Here is a 17,326-nt window from a genome sequence, read left to right as displayed (position 1 = left end):
AATAAGAGAAAGGCTTTGAAATACAGTCTCTCTCTCCCTCTCTCTATCTCACTCTCTCTCCCCCTCTACTATAAATCACCAGTGTCCAGCAAATTCATTCATTCAGTCATTGCTCCTTTCTCTCTCTTTTGCTCTTGATAACAACACAAAAACTTTTTCAAACACACAAGAAAACAGCAATTCAGACACACAAAAGTCACTCACAAAAAGCCCAGAATCCATTATCTTCATCATACTGATGTGAGGTGAGATCGTAGATGAGATTGAGAATTTGTTACGTAAGTTCCCAGGCTCGAGCGACCCCGCGTCTGGCCTGTGTTTCTGAGTCAGAGCAGCTGAGGTGCTGAAAAGCAGCATCATGGGAGACCACACATACACACACAACAACACAACAAATGACAATGTGAGGGCAATTTCAGCACACACACACACTGCTTTTTATGCTCTGGTTCATATGTAAGCTCCTTTGATATATAGGTGAACATAATAAAAGTATTTGTACAAGTTCACCTTTCACATTTGTGTGTCACTTTTGTCACCCTGCGTAACAACAACTCTGTCATAAAACAATGGTCAGAGGGGATTTATGGAACAGCCTATATATTTCCACACAGAGCCATCTCCTGTGTTTCTCAGGCTAATCTGTGTAACGCCTGGAGCCAGTGCATTCTTCACTTCTTCTGTCATCAGCGTGGTAAAGAAACAGAGAAAGCCGGTGAAATCCCATCCCACAGCACTCATGGTTACGTCAGCACTTCTCATATCCCACAAAGCCACTGAAGAGGCCTGACACACAATGTGCCACAATATACAGACACACAACGGTCCATCCGCCAATGTTCTGCGCTCGCGTGTGTCCACAAACACCTGCATGCCCTCTCACACATACAAACTACTTTCTTGCTTCAGATAACTCCAGCTTTTACTGCTATATATTTTTTAAGTAATGGTCAGCTGGTGTATTTATAAGTATTTATATCCTGACAAACTGAATTTCCACGGACGACTGAGAAGACCTATGAATGTAGCTATGGACCCCACAGTTAGTGGTATGACTTGGTCAAGAGCCTTCACACAAAATCCTCCAGTGAAAGGCCCCTGTACTCACCCCTTATTGTCTTTCCCTCCTCCTCTGCCCCTTCTGCGAAAATAGAGGCAACCCAGGATTTAAAGGTCAAGTCCACACAAAAGCTGACAGTCCCAAAAGCCTGAGGTGTTTTTAATTGACATTTCTGTCTTTGTCCCCTGACCATAAAAAGAGGAGAGAAAGGGCCCTTTTTCCAAATATACTAAATTACTACTAAATGAGACCTGGGGAAAAAAATAGGGCTTTGGGGTGTAACTAGGTTCCCCTATCTAGGGGGAATCCCCTTGTTAGGCGAGTATGGGGGCAGTGCTGAAGGGCTGTGAAGTGCTTACACCACCATAAAGGAGGAGGCTCTGGCGCAAATCCCCACACAGAAGCAGCCTCTCCCCATAGAGAGAGATAAACCAGTTAGGGCATTGTTTATGAAGTTTCACTTTATTCCCGACTGACAACCATTTAAACAATGACTATGGGGAAATGTCCCTCCGCGAATGAGCAACAATGGTAAGGAGCAGCAGCTTTTCTGCACGGCTGATACTTTGATAAAAAAGTGTGAAAATCTTCCTTCCTGAAAGCATTCAAGCCTGCACCAGCTAAGACACCTGCAAACAAGAGCAAAAAGCTCCGCAAACAAAAGTGTTTTATTCAAAAGATGCCACGATGGCCAACTATTGCACTCCCCAGCACATCTGTCCACTGCACATGATATATTTGAGTACTTGTTACATGGATGTTATTTTTTCAAAGAAATATGGAATCATGTCTGAAGAAGCATTGTGTCTTATATGTCCCAATAACAAAGGTAATAATCAACAAGGGGGAATGGATAGGTTAGGGAATTAGGTACAGTAGGTGCATATGTGCAATACAAGTCATGACCTAGTCTACTTTCACTGTTTTCAGTTGGACCTTATGGGCCTTCTACAAAGTTATTATTTTACTCCAACCATTATTCACCTTATTATCAAAATGAGGGGAACTATAGCAGACAAAAAGCTTTTGTGCGAATGATCTTTTGTGCTTTCAGCATTTAAGATGGCTTTTGTCTCCTGTGAGATGGGTATCTGCCACAAACATCACTCAGGCATTGTGGAGGGGGGATTCGTTTTCAGCACGCCTTTGTTCTATTCTTTGGCCCTAACCAAGGAGCCACGCCTGCTCCTCTACCTCAAATTGTGCAGCGAACATTCCCTTCTTTGTGGCACTAGGTGCATGAGCTGGCTCATCTCCTTAGGCTTTCGTGGGAGATGGCGGTCGTAGTGGCAGGGTGGCATTTTGGTAACCTAACCTGGTTATGCACCAGGGTGGCCCTCGGCTACCGGGCCCGACTGTAGAACATTAGGTGAATTGCTGTGGGAGTCCAACGCTGGATCTGTTCCAACTGAGCTGTCCCTTTCCACCTCTACTACGCTTCCAGCTCCACTCCTAAAAACACATTGTACGCCTTCCGATCACGCTTTTTCTCCTTGCCACTCAACACATCATCCTTGTCACCCCCTCCTCTCCTCCCCACTGTTTTCCTCCACATCTGACCCAACATCCCGTAGGCTTTATTTCCTCTTTGGTTCCTTTCTCCCTCCCAATCACTCGCTTAGTCTCCATACACATTCTCTGCCGATGCTGTTTCTGTTGTGTCACACTGGGGGAGCCACGCCCTCAGCCTATGTGCACACTTTTATTAAATCTGTGCAGGCGCTGGGCCGCTCTGGCGGGTAATCCTACAGTAATTGTTTCCAGATTAGGAGACCCAGACCACAAAGCAGGTTTAGCCAGGCATGAAATGGCCTCCCCATGCTGAAGCGCCAGCGACCAAACCTGCCGAGGTGAGACTCACCTGGATAAAGTCCACAAACGTCCATGGAAGCAGTGAGTCCAGGTAACCAATGTCCTTTGAAAACCTGTTGAGGATTCTTCCTGGGAAATAACACAACACAAATGACCAGATAAGATGGGATCAGATGTATTGCAGAAGCAGATACCTCAGATGTATTCATCATAAAGATGTGTGTAACAATACAGTCTGAATCAATATAGGCAAATAAGGTGAATTAGTTTTGAGCATTTATCATTCTAGTAATTTGCAGATCTAACTTAGCTTAGTGGTTTAAGAGCATATTTAGGTCAAATACAGACTTTTGTTTTTGGTAATATTTCGTTTCTTTTCATTGTTGTTTGTCTCACTGGAGCACTTAAGAACTGCTGCCAAAGTCCTGTATCTTTCAATTTCCAAGAACAGAGCTTATACACTGAGTGCAATAACTGATTAAAAAAAAAAACAAAAAACACACAGGCCTATCTAGATTAAACAATGAATCATTATTTGTCTAACATTTCATAAAGACAGCCCAACTCTTTGCTGAATATGTGAGAGAACCTTTTGTTCGGAAACAAAAGGGCAATAGAGGCTGCGTACCTGCCTTTATGCTCTGACTGGTAGTGTCAGTGACGTTAATTGAGTTGCCTCCAATCTGCTCAGGTGTTCATTATTTTGGCTGGTGCTCTGCAGGTGCTGTTGCAGTCCTGCATTGTCACTCCTTTCGTGACTTTGCTCCCCTATTCTGATCCCACAGCACCTAAGATTACACTCCAGCTGTGTTCACACACTATTTACTGCTGGGTCAGTGATAGCCAATCCCCAAACTGAACTACCCAAAGGCAGGCAAGACAGAAAGGCTTTCTCTATCTCTGTCCCTGAAGGAAGCCCCAAGACTCTCAGAGGCACACAAAAAGTACCAGAGCAGTGACAGTGTTACCACAGCGAGAACGGGGCTTAAGTTAAAAGACAAGAATAAGCCGTGGTTGTGCTGTGTGTGCTGTTAAATAGTTTATATTTCCTGTCAAAGTGGCTCAAAAATGGCATCACAATGTTTTGTACTGTACTTAAGCGAGCCTTTGTCTCTCCCAGTGACACATGATTAAGCGAACAATAAAATCTGTCTGAGGAGAATGTAAATAAAGCAACACTTACACATTTAGGGTACAACCTCTGATAAAGAGAAACTAACCACACGAGCATGTCAATGAGTTTATCTAGGCTCGCAGCAAAGACCTTGAAACATGGCGGGACTCAGTAAAGGATTGAGGGAGGTGATGGCTGAGAGGCGTGTTGGCACAGTGTGGTGGTATGGCACTCTTGAGGCGTGGTGAAGCCATGGCACCACTGACCTAAAAGTTGCCTCCCAGCCTCCCAGTCAGACCTACGGAGTTGGGCCCTGTAATCACCTCTCTCCACGGCCGTAAGCAGCTTACAGCTTTATCCAAAATGCCGCACCCGCCTAAAAACATGCATGCAGACGAGGCCAGGCTCCCCATAACAGCCATTGCATAAACGCAGCCAGAGCATTATTCCCTGCAACAACCCAGCAATGCTCCAAATCAGTACTGATTCAAAGTCAAGTGGCGTAAGCATGTTGTACACTTGGAGGCAGACTAATCTTATTCACAGTGTGAGTGCCCCTTTAGCATACAGACATCCCGAGGGGAAGGTTCAAGCAAGTGGGTAGAGCTGCTACTATAGTAGTGAAGAATATCGCTGCTTTAGTAAGGGAATGGGGGGAGTACTTGTCAAACTGTGTTTGTGGAAGATCCAATAATATTTTATGTAATTTCACTGTCTAAGCCATAGATGACCCAAATTCATGCATATCTGACAAACAATGCCAATAAGAAAAAGGATAGGTTTCTCCTGGTTACATCATACCATGGTTGGAGGGTGTTTGAGCAGAGACATCAGTCAGCTATCAGCTGTTTGACAAGTAGCTCAGCTAACGCAGAGTTTCAGAGGGGATGAAGTAAACACCCTTCTCCATCCTGCGCAGACTATAGAGGGGATACATTACAGTGATGCAGTTACACAAAGACATTCACTGCATGGAAATGCCTATGAGGTAAGATCGGCATGGGACAATGGCTTCAATCACTCTGGGTGGTTGTCAACAATATCACCTATTGTGTAGAGAGGGGTATAGACATTTCAGGATATCAGCAGCATTAGTATCAAACAATTTCTCATGGTTTAAGACTCCAGGGGTGATTTGCACCACTTTTTAAGGCTCAGGAAATATCAAGCCCTCCCAACTAAGGTGGCCCCTTAGGTGGAGATATTAGTTGAGCAGGGCCCCCAATCACACTTAAAGAAGTGGAACAGTGGGGTCTGGCCAGAGCGGGGCGTGTGGCAAATCGCTGTTCCCTGTAAACATCAAGATAAGGGGACAACTCAGAGCCGCTCCATGTGTGGGCCCCAGTGCAGTTGGAGGGGCCTTTCAGTGAGGCAAGTGCGATAATGAAGGAATACTGGGGAGGGGGCTGCCAAGGCTGGAGGTGGCACAGCTCACCTGCACTTCCATGAAGGGCCCATGAGCCTGGGGCAGCCTCCCACCGCCGGCACCTTGCTGCCAATACTAATACATTCTAAATCCATTCTCTTCGCTCACACCGCCAGGCTCCTGCAATCTCCTCTCCTTCCCTTTCATGCAATTAAATAGTGGAAGTGCCGAGCGAGGGGGAGCCCTATCAGCCATGCTGCACACACACACACGGCTCCATCTCCACATTCAATTTACACACTTCGATATCATCATCCTCTCTGCAGTACTTCCTCCACTTTGCTCTTAACACTCTTGCAACCCAGACCTGAAATACAGACATTAAAAACATTGCCTCTGTAGACACAATTAGAATCTCACATCACCGACTACAGAGGATCTAAAGTCCCCTGCATCAACAGAAAACTGAGTGACACTCGGCACTGAGATGGCCCACTATGCTGATGTGAAAAGGGGACAGTTGAGCCATGTGTGCGTGTGTGTGTGTGTGTGTGTGTGTGAGTTGTCTGAAACGCCACTCTTTGACTGTGCTGATGAGCTGAAGCCCTGGCCTGCAGTCTCTGAGGGGATTAGCCAACTCAATGACACTAAATTACAGGGATCAACATCAGCTCAACACATCCACCGCCGTCTATCCCGCTCTAACTGGATCAAATTTGGATGAACAGCTGCAATAAGTCTGCATGTGTCGCAAAAACTGAGCAACATGAATATATTAAGTTATATAAATTCATAGAAACTTGAGGAAAGGTCATGCTATCAAAATCATCTGACTATCTTTAAACTTATCAAATAGGATTGTTGCAAAACATAAAGGTTTTAATCACCAAGAGCCCTAACTTTGAAATCAACACAATCTGCACACAGCACAAAAGATAACACAGAATCATGATTCAAATGGAGCAGAGGTATTCAGTAGCTGATACAGAGGAGCTACAATACCTCTCCATCAATCATAATTCGCCACTGCTGTACTCTATTGTTATAAACCACATTCACAGAATAACAAGTCAGACCTTTGTGCAGTGACGCTTGAAATGGTAACCTTTAACTCTGAGGACAGCTATCAAACGCTGGGCCTGTTCAGCAGCAGCGCACCTATCACTTACACATGTAAACAGCTGTCAAATCCTTAACAACATTTCGGCACACGGTTACAAATTACTCACACTTATGGCAAGGCACTAGTGGATGTGGAAGTGACGATTAATTACATGAAAGGATTTTTTTTTTTTTTTTAAGGCAGGAAACATGAAAAAGAAGAAGAAAAAATGAGTTGTCAACTGCTGTCTTTGTCCTGATTTTTTTTCCTTTTTCATATGGTTTCACTTAAGCGAATGAATCACATCCAAAAAATAAATCAATAAAACTACAGAGCAGGAGGGGGAAAAAAAAAGAATTATTTATATTGCACAGGTGAAAAAAAGTGTTAGGTTTCTGTTTAATCTACCATTGACTGGACAAAGAACAAATGAAACACAGCTTCTTGGACAGCTGTCTATAAATCCAGTCAAACACACTGTGTTATTTGCCCGCCTGGAGGCCTAGCAGTAATGACTGGACTGGTCATACAATAGTTTCTGATAGCAGCACAACAGCAATCAGATAGCAGTGTCTGTTAAGCCTCTCCTTTACTGCACTATTAAACAGATTATTACATTATTCAAAGTGTTTGTTCTCCTCCTGTGCGTAGATTACCAAGCAAGGCACACCCAGATAAGCCGTTAGGTAAATCCATATGTAACACACCAGCAGCACTAAAAACAAAAGCCAAAAGATTAGGACCTGTGGTGTTTGCTCCAAATGCAGCTTTGCAAAGGAAAGCTTTGTCGCTACACCCACTTATAATGCAGTAGAAACCACAAGCTCCTGAACACCCTCGAATCATATTTAGACTTGTGTTACCAGCTTATTATGACTCATTATACAGATACTTCTTCTTGAGAATTCCCACCCGAGCTGATTGTGTCGTACATGCATGTCACTATGAAGAGATTAGGCTGAGTAATTATCTGCTGACAGGTGAACAATGCTCCAGAAAAATTAAAGTTATCAAAGTGGGCCACTTGACAGTTGACTTTGGATATGAATGACAGATTGTAGTGACAATATTTAACCTGATTAAATTAGGTCTTTGATTAATGCCACAAAGTCTCAGACATAAAATAACAAGAAGAGGAAAATATGTAATAAATTAATCAAACTGATTATATTTATTCAAAGTTTTCATTGTTATTCGTCAAATTTTTATTCCATTTCTTTAAGAAATCAAAGTGGCATAAAACACACCTGGATATAAAACCAGCAGCCCTTGTTCAGTAACATCAGGCGAGTGTCCTCTCTCTTTCAAAATCATGTCCATCTGCTCTCTCCAATGACCCGACAGCTACAGCGTCCAAGGCTAATGAAATAATCAAAGATTTCTGATACAGTGCACAAGACAAATATGTCTGTATTTAAACAGGGCTCTAGTCCAAACACAACACTGCCCAAGATCTACTGCAAACAGGATTTATTCAATAATATTGTTTGCTTTTTGTTTGGACTCAGTATAAAAAAAAAAAAGAAAGAAAAAAGATAGCATTCTTTCCTCATTTAAACACATTATGGCCAAATATTAGGTCATGTTACAGGTATTTTCAACAAACTGGGCTGTTGGTTACCTAGGCTCCACTTCCCAGCTGTTACTTTTGGTTTGTCAGTTTGTTGACAGATTTCAAATCCAATAAAAAGTTAAGTATCTAAAAAAAGGAAAAAAAAAAGAAAAGAAAAGAAATTATATTTATTCATTCAACTTCTACCGCTCCGGTTCGTGGGGGGAGCCAATCGCAGCTCACTTTGTCGAAGGCGGGGTACACCCTGGACAGGTCGCCAGTCCATCACAGGGCCAACACACAGAGACAGACAGAGACCAATAACCACTCACGCTCACACTCAATTTAGAGTCAACAATTAAACCAAACGTGATGTCTTTGGACGGTGGAAGGAAACCCGAGCACCCGGAGGAAGCCTACACAAGCGCAGGGAGAACATACAAACACCGCACAGAAAGGCCCCAGGCCCCAGGAACCAAACCTGCGACCTTCTTGTTGTGAGGAAACAGCGCTAACCACTACGCCCCAGAGCTACCCTCATGTATTTCAACGTGACTATATTATAAAATCTTTGAGTACAAATAATATCTGAAGAGTTGTATGAAGATTTGAATAGGTGAATTAATGTGCCACACAGAACTTGATGGTGGTGACAAACTGTGGAGTTTAAGGGAAAGGATATAGATGTTTGTGAAGTGGATTAAACACATGAGGAAGTAACTGTCTGCTCTCTAGTGGTGAGATGTTACAACAATAAGAGAGCACCTGGATGTTTGTGTCTCATAATCAGCTCATCATCCCTGTCTAACCTTGGCAATGATAAAAAATAAATGACAAGTCAGAAGTAACCTGATATGGACATGAGCCACTTACCAACTGGATTAATATCAAAAAAGTGCACCGGGGTCCGCAGGATGGCACTGAACATGCTGTTGTGAAGGGTTTGGGCTGAGCTCACCAGGACATTAAAGAAAACCAAGCTGCGAAGGAAGCCAAACACAACTGAGCTGGCTGTTAAACCTGAGAAAAGAAGAGGAAAACACACCACACTCACTATGCTGCTCTTCATAAACTTGTTTTAAGATAAGCATACAGAACTGAGGTTTTGACACTGGCATTATTAGGCAGAACCATATATCTTCCACTTCATTTATTTCCATCAATTATGTTTTGTTTTTTTGTCTTTAATGCTGAGCTATCGAGGTGGATACAAAGCTTGAGAGAGTGAAAAGGTTTGAAGTCACAGAGAGATAATCAGAGTAATCCAACAACAGCGAACAAGAAGGGTGCTGCTATCTGCCTATACAGCTGAGGCCCATGTACACATACACTGGGCCTTGAAGGCCTTGGGCCACAGCCAAAGAACTGTGGGTCTGTTCATTGAATGACTTGGTATTGAGAGCCTCGTAGTACATAAAAAGCTATGTGCGCTCGGCGAGCTTCACCTGCGTAAACACCTAGGTACAGGTCAAGGTCCAGCTGCTGGGGGAAGCTGCCATTGAGGTGCTCTTTCACATTGATGTGCTTCTGTTCCGAGGCCCTGCAAGTCAGACACAAAAGAAACAAAAATCCACAAGGACAAGTAAACACAAAAAAGAACGAAAGCTGCAACATGAAGGCACTAGCGAAAACACATTCCTCCTATCTTGAAGCGCAAGGTCAGTTTCAACAAGTGATAATACTAAGAAAAACACTTTGGTTCAGTAATCTTCTATTAAATTATCAACCACTTCCAGTCTCTGAAAATATGTTGGTTTGGCTCATAAAACCAGCAAACTCACTTTTTTTTATGTGCCTCCTGTTTTTCACAGGGTGTAAAAGAAACAAAATCTCACCAGTAAGCAAGCCACCAGTCCTGCAGGACAAATGTAACCTAAAGAAACATGAAAAGAAACACACAGAAAAATGCGTTAAATTTAAACATAAACCTAAAAGTAAAAAAAAAGAACAGAAAAAGAAAAAATTATTGATTAAAACAAAATAATGCAGACAAAAAAAGAAACTTCTTTTTCTTTTAAATTAAATTCACTACAATGAATTCACTTCTGTGCTGTATTTTTTCCAAAACGGATAGAAAACCAAACAAAATTTATTTGGGAAAAAAAAAAAAAAAGAACTCACATGTGCTAGAACATTGAGTGAAATGAGGACCAAGAGGACCAGGAAGTTAGCACCTGCCATGAAGTATTTCACATACAGACGCAGGTTGACGTTTCCTTCTGAGCGACTTTCCTCCTCTATTGGTTGCCCAATCTACAGATAGACACTCTATAGGAGTCATTCAGCATCACTTTATAATCAGGTTCAAATGAGCAGGGAAAGGTGAGTATCTTCTGCTCTCTAGTGGCTGAAAGGAAGCACAACAGGGCTTTTCCTGCCTGACTTTTACGTGTGCTTAAAGTGATGAAAAACTATTGTGAGCTGCTCACACTCAGGATCATTTAAGTAATGCAAGGTTGAAAATACACGCACCACTGCAAGTGACTCTGCTCCCTCAATCAAAGAGCAATGAGAAGAGGAAAGGGAGGACATGGAGGTCGTGGAGTTGTAAGAGAGTGTGCGGGAGAAGCCAGACACAGGGATGGCAGTTGGGTCTTGCATCTGCTCCTCTGGGCCGTCATCCTCCGTAAGCAGCGAGGTGAAGTCCAGTCCAGAAGCCTGCAGCTCATTATAGGTGCCTTTCGCTACCAGCTGGCCCTGACAAAGACAGAAAAGATGACTCACATACAGCCATGAAAACGACATTAGGGTAAAAGGACATGTCGTCGTGATCTCTGCACGTGCTTTGTCCAATTCCTAAACTCATGCAACTCTTATCATGCAGTTATCCTTGTAAATAAAAAATGTGAGGGTTATTCATGCATTTCACATTGCTTTTAATGACCATTGTTTACCGATCACAGCTGCTCGTCAATATATTTTATGATTCCGCTTTTTAGTGCCATTTTGTTCTGCTCTGAGTAAAATAAATGGGCACAGTTTGGAAGGGGTACATAATGGGGGAAAAAAAACTATTTTACAGCCTGCATTTATATTGCATAGTTGTGCCATGGACCAAAAACACACATAAATAAACAATACACAAACAAAGTTATAGACTGAGGGCATAAAATTTTGAGAGCCAAACATCCTTATTTATTTCCCCCCCTGGTGTCAAAGAAAAACAAACAAGAACTGAAACAACGGTGAGGTTGGGATTTAACTCCTCCTGCAGCTGGATACCTTGTTCCTGTTGGACCACAGTGAAATGGAAATCTATGGACGGTACTGCAGGCCATTCCAATTCAATCCAAGCCAATTTTATTTCTATAGCACAATTTAAAACAACAGCGCTGACCAAAGTGGTGTACATAAATAAAGAGATAAAAAAAATATACATAATAAACAAAACCGCACACTTAAAAAAGAATGTTTGCAACTGTTTGTTAACACAATAGCCATGATATCATACAGTCAGCTTGGTCTTTAGCCAAACAACAGTTACTGAACTGAATTCACAGTGATCAGTTGGGGAACTAGTAATGGCCATAGGTGACTCACTGCAGGGTATTGTCTATCTGAATGTCCTATGAAAAACGTAACAATAAAGCAGCAGACAAAGACACCGTGTGGTTCTTTTCTCTGGTTTGAAAGTGAGTTACCACTGTCATAGCACACATAGTGTATCCAAGCTGTTAACAGCACTTCTCCTCAAGCAACTTTTAAGCAAGTCTACAGAGGAAGAGTGTTTTGTACTCAGAAAATAGAGCTGAAAAATGTGCTGTAATTAGATATGATGCTATTAAGCAGAGATTATTAACAACGACACGCAAATACATGAAGCACATACAGCATCATAACTAGCACCACCTGCATCAAGCTGACGTATTAAAATTTCTGCTCATACCTCCTTTAAGACAACTATTTGATCTGCGGCCTTCAGGTACTGTAGTTGGTGAGTGACCAAGATGCGAGGCTTCCTCTTCAAAAGGCCACATATGCACCTGAGTAACACAAATATTTTGGAGCAGTGATATATTTTCATCAGCAATATAACACCTGGCTGAGTGAAGTGTGTTTTTGGAAATGTGACAAACAAGACTTACTCTTCAAAAAGATGTCGGCCCACCTCAGCATCCACAGCGCTGAGCGGATCATCCAGTAAGTAGATATCTGCATCCTGATACACTGCTCTAAAATGCACATATATTGAGTTTATCCCTGTCACTGACACCGACGACAAAAACACATCACTGTGTAATTATTCAACACACCTGGCTAAGCTGATCCTCGCCTTCTGGCCTCCACTGAGGTTGGCTCCTCTGTCCCCAACCACTGTCAAGTCACCGCCTGGCAACAAGTCCATGTCCTGAGCAAGGTCCAAACACAACCCCTCCAGTTATTCACATTTAGGTAGATGGGCTAAATCTGATATGACTGGCCTAAACAGCATCAAAGTACAACAGGGCATTCGATTATCAAGAACGTGACTCGAGGTGATTCTCACTCTCTTAAGGGCGCAGGCTCTCAGAACTCTATCATACTTCTGGGGGTTCAGCTCTTTGCCGAACAGGATGTTGCTTCGAATCGTCCCGGGTAAAATCCAGGGCTGCTGGGAAACGTAGGTCAACTCTCCTTTGACCTTGACCACACCACTTTCCTGACTCAGTTCTCCCAGGATGGCACTGAGGAGCGACGACTGGCACGCACAAACACACAAAACTGTTTTTTTTATATTTTGGGAGATGCTCAAAAAATAAATAAATAAATAAATCACAGGAAGATAAGGCGTGGAGACAATAAATCTAGTTTAGCATAAGATTAGCAATAAGACTACTTTTCCAATAACATAGAGTGCATGGCACTAAACCCAGGACTAGAGAGCAGACCCGACCTTTCCAGCACCAACAGGTCCAATTACTGCCAGGAGCTGCTCGGGCATCACTGTGAAAGACACGTTCTGTAATGTTGGAGCCTCCAGCATCTGTGAGAAAAGAAACATTGTCACGTATTGATGATAGAGTAAGTGAACTACAGTCGGGTTTACAGCTCAAAGTCACAAGCTTTCACTTGCGTTTCACGTGTGCAGCATATGACACTATCTACACAGGGACCTTGTAGGAGCCCAAGGATTACTGCATGTGATGCAGATTAAAAAGTAAGTAAAAGTAAGAAGGACATATCCTTACCTTATCCCAGTAACATATTAAATCCTGAATCTTCACCATACAGTCCCTCTTCCCTGTCACAGGAAGTCCGAGATGCTGAGGAGCAACTTCTTCCAGCAGAAGAAAACTCTTTAGGGGAATAATCAAATTTAGAGTTTCAGTTTTTATAAGTCGTTATCAACACACACTGGAGATAATTATGGCTTCTCTGGTGTATTTACTTTAATCCTTCTGATACTGATGAGAGTCTCAGAGATCTTCTCTATGGCAAAGGGAAAGAAGAGCGTAATGGTGAGTCTGACTGCCCCATAGAGGGAGACAGCCATAAACACTTTGCTGGCAGACAAGTCATTTCCAGTCAGAACGTAGACACACACGGTGATGAAGATGATGATCTTGTTGGCCACAAAGAAAGATGCCATGTTCAGGCCACGCAAGTAGGAGCTTTTCATGATCTTGGAGATTTCCTTTCTGTACAATACCAGAACAATTAAGGCAAAGTAAGGCATTTTTAAAAACTTAGTTAATTCTAGATATATCTATTTTTTTATTGGCTGCTTACTTTTGAAAAAAAATAAATAAATAAAAAATACCAACAACTTAGTAACACAATAGTGTCATCAGTTAGTTACAACATATTTGAAGAGGAAACAATCTACCTTCTAATCTCATCCACAAAAGTAGCGAAAGGCTTCTCCCATCCATACATCTTAATGACACGGATCCCAAAGATGACCTCGTTCATCGTACGTATTCTCTCATCTGTTAAGACTGCTGTTTCAGCCCTAAAACAGCAAACCCAAACACTAGCAACAGCATAATAATTATCTTTACTTGACAAATCTGGTGCCTGACGACCAACCTAAGTGTAGAGAATAGACGTCCAAACATGGTCTGTATTGGCATCAGCGTGAAGACGACAGCCATCCCTGCAAGGCACGATGGGCCAATCGCATACATCAGCAGTAATATCACAGATGCTGATTGTAAGGGGCCAATCCACAAAAAGTGCAAGTATAGGGTTACCTGTGAGAAATGAAGTAGAAAGTATACATTGTCGGGGTCTGATGAGAATTATTGAATCGTGACATCGAATGGAAAGAACACACACAGGGCAAAACGGACACTTTCAGATAATTACCTCATCAAATTTGTTGACATCATTTGATAAGAGGTTGACTATTTGTCCTGTTGTAGTTTTGGCCAGCGCAGTGCTGTTCAGACAAAGAGCCTTTGCAGAACAAAGGTGCCACATTAAGTGCATACATGTTGATAGATGGTGATATTTCTGCATGGATACGTCACTGATGGCTTACCTTTTGATAGATCATGTGGCACATGGCCACACGGATCTTCATGCCAACCCGCTGAACATGGTAGAAATAGAGATGATGAAGCACAGCCAGGCTGACAGCTGACAGGGAGATGCCTGCAGCACAGCTATAGGCCTCATAGACTGCAGCTGTGTTGATGGGGTCATTATTCTCAAAGTACTCAATAAGTTTCCCAAGTAGCACTGGCTGAATGACTTTGAGAACCTCCTGATAGAAAATGGGAGAAAGGGCAGAAAAACGGACAGGATGCATTAAAAAATATATGAAATTCTTAATGTAGATTTGCTGACAGCTGATGTTTACACTGTGCGGCTGCACTGTACCTCTATGAAGATGTATATTCCGATGAGTGAATATGATTTCCAATAGCACCGAATGAGAGCTCTGGTAAGTTCGGGTGGGCGTGTTGCTTTTGCTGCCTGTCGGACTTCTTGATCCCAGTACCTTTAGACAACACGGAGTGTTGAAAACCAAGAAAACCAAACCTCACATTTAACACCATGAAGTGTACAACGTCAGGTGCCTGAATACCTTCTGAACACACTGAATGCTCTCATTAAACACTTAAATCTTGTCTTACGTCAAGCAAGAAAGCCATACTCTGACTTCAAATGGCTTTTAAATGTAGCAAGTGTTATGCTGTGTCACACTGTTGTCTTCAGTATCTGCCCCCTCATGAATCTGTTGCCCCCTTCTCGTGTAACTTTATGAGAGCTATATATATAACCAAGTTCACCTCCAGACAGAATGGCGATTCTGTGGCCAAGCTCACTCGGATGGGGGGGGGGGCGCCCTTTACTGAATGGCGTCAGGAAGTGGGGTTGTTCATGAGTCTCCGCTTGACTACAACACTGTCATTTCAATATGACCTCTGCTTATTGTGAGTCAGGCACTGAGTTGTGTTTACGTAGCAGTTGGAGTTTACCTGTCTTTGCTGAAGTGGTAGCGTCAGCTCAGAGAGAATACTCGATCCTTCAGAAGTATTTTAGGCACAAATTGACAAAGACTACAATGACCAGAAGCCTTGATGTGGCGTTGGCTGTCAAGAACAGCTTCTTTGATGTGAACCTGGATTGCGTGCTGTCAGTTGACATATGCACTGGTCATGTAGTCAAAACTCAACGACCGTCCATTGATTAGCACCTCAGGGAGAGGTGTTACCATATGATGGGCAAAAAAGCCCAAAACCCAAAAAAGTGCTGCGGTGGTCCCTCTTTAAAATGATTATGTTAGTAAATTCTGAGAATGACCAGGAAGAAGTTTCGTATGTCCTAAAATTCTTCCAAATGGAAACCAACACTAATAGTCTGGATGCAACTGCAGGCCTTTCAAAACGCACATTCTCAATGTGAAAGCTGCCCAGAGAGGAAAATGATAACAGCTGAACTTTTGTACAATCTGTAATTAAATTCAAAGTGTAATGAAAATGGTGGATCTGAATCTGGATTACAGCCCTGCTCCTGGCCATGCTTAACAACTGGATTATATTGTTCAGTCCAAATTAAAGGTCAACCTACTGTAAAATACAGATTTTACTTGTGTCTGAATTTTCTGAAATATAAAATGCATAGATTGGACTGAATATTTTATTAAGCCATCGTGAAATGCAAATTCAAAATAGCCAAGAGACTATCGAGCAAATATAATAAAGGAAATTTAATTTCTTACCGCTGCAGTTCCTCCCCAAGTCTGTCAGACGCATCCTCTGGTAAAACTTTATACATATCATCTTCTTCCAACTTCCTCTTATAGCCGATTCTAAACAAGGGATTCAGCCAACTGGAGATAAAGTACATGAAGATACATTAAGCAGGTTGAATATGTGTAGTTTTTAGATCAGACTTTTGACTTAAAATTCAGATGTAAATACTAAACAATTTGACAACACAGGTACAGCAATGCACCTGCAGTGGAAAAAGTAATAATAATCTCACTTCATCTTCACGTGTGTCCCCCTGAAGCACTACTTTCAGTAGTTTCATGTGTAGCTTTCTGTGCACTGCCACTCTGGAGTTATCAGTGGACACAAGTTTCCCCGCTTTCATTTACCATCACTTGAAAACTAAACGCAAACAGCCTGATCCTTCTCCTCCATGCCTGAGGTCTGCACGGATGCAGAGCAGCGCCCTGCTGTCGGCCTCTGCAGGAGAGCTGCTCTCCGTTCACTTCGTGTCAGCGTGAGGCCACTTTTCTTACCAGAAGAAGATCTTGGAGAGCAGATTAGCCGAGGCGGACGGATTATCCTTCGCCTCCTTCCGCAGACCTTCCATGCCTCCCACCCCTCCCCTCTCCGGCGGCGACCTGAGGACTTTCTCTGCGGACGGTATATCGATTGAGACTCTTGGGGGGTAGAACAGTGATGAGGAGCTGCGGTGGACTCGGTTTCTGTCAATATTACACCTGCACACTTCCAGGCGAGGATTACTACGGGAGCCGATCAGCTGCTCCGGGCTGCGTAGCCCCGCCCCCCCGCCTCTCCATTGGCCGACACAAGTGTCAGTCACTGCACAGGCGCTTTTTAATTAAACGTCAACATGAGCCAATGTTTTAATACCAATCACATTTTGTCACGAAGTTAAAAGTTAACAAAGAATTCCTATTAACTGCCAATTTCCTGTAAAATGTATGCTTTATAAATGTATTTATATTCTTTCTGTCCAGTTCTTTTTCTACTTTTATATCTATTCAAATGACTCCTGTGTACTTCTATTCTCTGTTTCATATGTCTGATGCTGCTTTAATGTGCAAATGTACCCACTGAGGGACTACTAAGGATTACCTTAGGTTAGCTATTACTATATAACAGCAATGACAGCGAAAAATAACCATTCACTTCTTG

At 42.6% G+C, this 17,326-nt stretch overlaps 1 protein-coding gene across 1 annotated transcript in view; it reads right to left on the bottom strand.

Moving 5' to 3' along the window:
* The window catches only part of LOC115062164 (multidrug resistance-associated protein 4-like), a 32,062-nt gene extending 15,305 nt beyond the window's left edge, over positions 1 to 16,757 (bottom strand). Inside the window, exons 1-20 of the mRNA XM_029530788.1 lie at positions 16,684 to 16,757; positions 16,156 to 16,266; positions 14,811 to 14,931; positions 14,470 to 14,694; positions 14,295 to 14,384; positions 14,016 to 14,179; positions 13,813 to 13,938; positions 13,375 to 13,624; positions 13,175 to 13,282; positions 12,880 to 12,969; positions 12,493 to 12,684; positions 12,260 to 12,354; positions 12,092 to 12,178; positions 11,893 to 11,989; positions 10,482 to 10,703; positions 10,128 to 10,241; positions 9,842 to 9,879; positions 9,452 to 9,546; positions 8,880 to 9,026; positions 2,922 to 3,001 (exon numbers count right to left, since the gene is read on the bottom strand). Of these exons, the coding sequence (XP_029386648.1) occupies positions 2,922 to 3,001; positions 8,880 to 9,026; positions 9,452 to 9,546; positions 9,842 to 9,879; positions 10,128 to 10,241; positions 10,482 to 10,703; positions 11,893 to 11,989; positions 12,092 to 12,178; positions 12,260 to 12,354; positions 12,493 to 12,684; positions 12,880 to 12,969; positions 13,175 to 13,282; positions 13,375 to 13,624; positions 13,813 to 13,938; positions 14,016 to 14,179; positions 14,295 to 14,384; positions 14,470 to 14,694; positions 14,811 to 14,931; positions 16,156 to 16,266; positions 16,684 to 16,757 (2,526 nt within the window). The remainder of the gene's footprint in view (positions 1 to 2,921; positions 3,002 to 8,879; positions 9,027 to 9,451; positions 9,547 to 9,841; positions 9,880 to 10,127; positions 10,242 to 10,481; positions 10,704 to 11,892; positions 11,990 to 12,091; positions 12,179 to 12,259; positions 12,355 to 12,492; positions 12,685 to 12,879; positions 12,970 to 13,174; positions 13,283 to 13,374; positions 13,625 to 13,812; positions 13,939 to 14,015; positions 14,180 to 14,294; positions 14,385 to 14,469; positions 14,695 to 14,810; positions 14,932 to 16,155; positions 16,267 to 16,683) is intronic.
* Positions 16,758 to 17,326: the final 569 nt, after the last annotated feature.

This window comes from Echeneis naucrates, chromosome 21 (assembly GCF_900963305.1).
Source record: "Echeneis naucrates chromosome 21, fEcheNa1.1, whole genome shotgun sequence".
Classification (NCBI taxonomy): domain Eukaryota; kingdom Metazoa; phylum Chordata; class Actinopteri; order Carangiformes; family Echeneidae; genus Echeneis; species Echeneis naucrates.
Note: the sequence above shows the minus strand (reverse complement) of the source record. Positions and strands in the feature narration are given on the sequence as shown.